Raw genomic sequence first — 4074 nt, forward strand, 5'->3', positions numbered from 1 at the left:
TCCTTTCTTTACATGGTGCTACATGCTGATTCCCCGTGAGATCTATCTGAAACTGTAATTGATAGGTTGCATCTTTAATTGATCTTGCTTGCCTTCTGGCGATTATATATATCTTTCCATAAACACATACCATAATAAATCCAGGAACAAAGAAGGACAGCATGGATGACACCATAGCAGATGTTTCATTAAAAAATACAAAGCAACCTCCAACACAGCTGACTTTGTTATAGAAATAGTTTTCAGAACCCTTTATATTAAGCTCGAGAAAGACCATGCCAAAAGCAAAAATAGCAGGGACCACCCAGCTGGTGATGATCATGATAATTACGGTAAGCCGACTTACTCTTGTTTGATATCTCAGTGGATCACATACTGCATAGTATCTGTCCACAGAGATGAAGGATAGATGGAAAATGGATGCTGTACTGAGCATAATGTCTGTGCTTGTATGGATTTTACAGAAAAGGTCCCCAAAGTACCAGCAGCTCTCCACTGATCTCACCATGCTATACGGCATAACAAGGCTTCCTAGTAGGAAATCCACAGTGGCCATGGAGAGGATCAGGTAATTTGTTGGCATATGAAGTTGCTTGAAATGAGCTATAGAGATGATGACTGCAAGATTTCCAACCAGGGTGGTCAAGATAGTGCTGATCATGAAGACATACATTGGAATCCTTATGCTGCTTGGCCAGCTAATCTTTTCACATGACTTATTGATGGACTCGTAGCAGTACTGTAGCTGCATTTTACCTTCTTATAACAACTTACACCTCGATGCATTGGTTGAGCAGATTACAGGTATGGTTACTAAGCATTTGGTAATTTCTCTTTTTCCATGAATAGTGTCCAGTTCGGTAACTGAAAAATACAAGCATGTTATTTGCAATTGAGGTTAGCCAGTTATGAAATACATGTAATTAACGCTAGTGGCTGTGAATCTCAATGTGAAAAAAGTATACATATTTTTATTTTCTTTGTTAGATTTAAGATATCTGAAAACTGCATAAGCCTGAGGTATGGGCATATGGGTAATTATAATTTAAGGGTTAATGTTTATGTAGCACACAACATCGGCTGCACTCTATGGCACTCTATCAGCTGCACTCAACTGGGCAATATTATGGCGGTGGTGGCAGAGGCAGCCCAAAGTGGACTTGCCACCATATTATTGGGCTGTTTACTACTAATCTGCATTATTACTTGTTCCAAATTGTAACGTCCAACAGAATATGTTGGTGCTTTAAAAGTAAACTAATAACTTAATTCAATCACCAGTAGCTGCTTTAAAATACAGAGTACCTGCTATGCTTGACTAGTATATTGCTGACCAGGAATGCTACTAGGAATAAAGCCCCCTAGAAACATTTTAAAGGAGTCCCATTTTTTTCTTCACATGCAACACTACTGTGTACTGAATTATTAGCTGATGGTATTATGTCATTAGCTATTGTTATGTCTTTGGCATATGTCCCATTCAATGACGGCTAGTATACAATACAGAGCTATATAGTGCCTAATGTCCTACAAACATCAATACAGGGTATAGGCTTTGAAATCTCCCATTTGTGCACTTTTGCTCCAGGCACATGCAGGATCAGGAGGAACCTATGGACAAGACCACCACCACCCTTTCTTGACCTGTCACCCACCCGAACCAGCCAGCCCACTAACTCTTGGATTACAAATAGTGCCTTGCATTTGGCACTTTGCACCGCACTCATCTTGAGGATATATGCTGCAATGCTGTCCTAATTGAATTGAACGTCTCTAGCGATTCCAAAGTAACTATATTCCCCAGAGGGAATCCTAATTGTTATTGAACTGCACTTCATCACCCACAGTGCACTAATGGCGGAAGCATAGGAACAGGACTACATGGTGACCAATATCATTGGTCTATGGTCCAATATTTATCAATTTTGAAATGTTATTATCATCATTTAACTTGTTTTTTTCTTTTATATATGTGTATTGAGTTTATTATAAATGTGTTAACCTTTTTCCTAACACCACCTGTACAGTATATTTTGTTCTTACATGCAGGAACAAGGTGATAGTATGTCTGTTGTTACTGCTATATACTCCAATGGATTTCACTAGAAAGAATAATCGCATACAAACAGCAGGGGCCAATTGTATTTTTTTATTCAGTGCTGGTCGGGGCTGGAATTTGACTTTAGGGTGCCCGAGGCACTTGCCCCAGGGTGCCCAATGGAATGGGGGGGGGGGGTGCAGATTAGATTAAGCATACCTCCCATTCTAAAAGGGAAATGCTCTCTATTTGGACTTCCCTCTTAATATATGATTGGCATAACCTGCTTTGAACTATTTCAATGATAAAAATGGAATTTCAAAACAGGTGATTGCAATCATATATTAATAGGGAATTACAGTTGAGAGCATTTGTTCCACTTGGAATGGGATCTTGTTGGGAAATAACCATGCACAGATCTCGAAGAATCTATTTTTAATCCGATTTTTGTGATTTTTATGTTTTCTATGAGAAAACTTCTGGATGCAATTTTTACTGTGCAATTTTTGGGTCACGACAAAACGTACAATTTTTACAGCAATCGCACCTTTTACATGTTCAATTTGCGATAAACATTCAATTTTGCCCATTGTGACCAAAAGAAAATTGCACCCTACTAAATCCAGGTTACCATGGTATTTAAGGACCTATTGGTAAATTTCCTGTTAATGATCTCCAAAAAGAAGTTGAAAATAAACTTTAACTGAAAGTAACTTTAAGCTATTTTCATTATTATGACAGTTCAAAAGACTGCAATAAATCATACTTTAACCATCCAACCAATACAATATATAATATACAGTACAGACACTGTAGTAATAAATGGGTAAAGGACACTAGTAAATAGTCAAATTAATGATGAGTACTAGGCTGTTTACTCCCTTAACTACCATTGTGCAATATGATAACATAGTACTAATGTACAGTATCTAGTTCCATAGAATTATATGAAAGTAAATATACAGTAAGTTAACATTCTCAAATATTTAATAAAATTATGAATTGCTTGTTTTAAGTCTTTAAAAAAAAAGGAATTTACAACATAAAAGCTGAAAACCAATATATGCATTGTAAATATATACAAGAGAGATTTGTCTTTTATCTTTGAATAAAAAAATGCGATAAGATCAAGTGAAATTAATTTAAATTAAAATGAAAGTGCCATATAACTTATAGAATGGGTCAATAAAGATCAGTTTGAATAAAAGGCAGCACCCAGTCATACCAATATTAACCTTGGGAGTAAAGAAAGCCGTTCCCCACTCAGTTTAATATCGAAAGCACAAGCTAAAGGTATTAGGCAGAACAGCAAGTAAGGTTATAATCTCTACCGAAGATAAAACATTTGCATGCCTACCTTACTTATCTGACTTCATTATAAATTGTTGTGTCTTATCTCGCACCCATGCACCATCCCAATATTCCAAGCAGAATCTTCAGCTGAATCTGATATTTGACTTTTTGTGACAGCAACATTTTCATATTAACTGATGATGACGTGCACATAAAATGTGTAAGGACAAATAACCAGGAAATAAATCTTTACCCTGGAAGATTCACTGAATAAAAAGAATGATAATTATGCCAAGGTCACAGATTACATTTATTCAATAGGGAGGTTTACACTGTTGTTAATTTGGAACCACAGTGTCATTTGTGAGCACAGTAGTTCTGATAACTGCGTCATAGCCTATTGCGAGGTCTTTGTTATGAACAGTTATCCTCTCTCTCTCTCTCCCTCTCTCCTTCTTGCGCGCTCTCTCTCTCTCCCTCCCTCCCTCTGTTATTCTAGTGTAAACATGGACTGGGTTCTAATGAGTAATATGCGTTATTCAAAAAGCCTGTTTGCTTAAAATAGTATGGGAACAAGTTTCTTTTATGACAGAGGATTACATACAACATTCACATAACTTTTAAGCAGACTAAATATACATGGGAACTTGGGAAATATTTCAGTCTCTTTAAATATTGAAGTAAAACCGCCCCGTTCCATGTGATCACTAACATCGCAAAGCTCCAAGATGAAAAAATAACCA

At 36.7% G+C, this 4074-nt stretch overlaps 1 protein-coding gene across 1 annotated transcript in view; it reads right to left on the minus strand.

The window, feature by feature from the left end:
* Positions 1-3651, minus strand: part of LOC146062599 (trace amine-associated receptor 1-like) — a 4139-nt gene extending 488 nt beyond the window's left edge. The window contains exons 1-2 of the mRNA XM_083174686.1: positions 3396-3651; positions 1-864 (exon numbers count right to left, since the gene is read on the minus strand). The exon at positions 1-864 is cut by the window's left edge and continues 488 nt beyond it. Of these exons, the coding sequence (XP_083030812.1) occupies positions 1-751 (751 nt within the window). The 5' untranslated portion in view covers positions 752-864; positions 3396-3651. The remainder of the gene's footprint in view (positions 865-3395) is intronic.
* Between the last annotated feature and the right edge of the window lie 423 nt (positions 3652-4074).

This window comes from Crinia signifera, chromosome 3, assembly GCF_055691185.1.
Source record: "Crinia signifera chromosome 3, ASM5569118v1, whole genome shotgun sequence".
In the NCBI taxonomy this organism is placed as follows: Eukaryota; Metazoa; Chordata; class Amphibia; order Anura; family Myobatrachidae; genus Crinia; species Crinia signifera.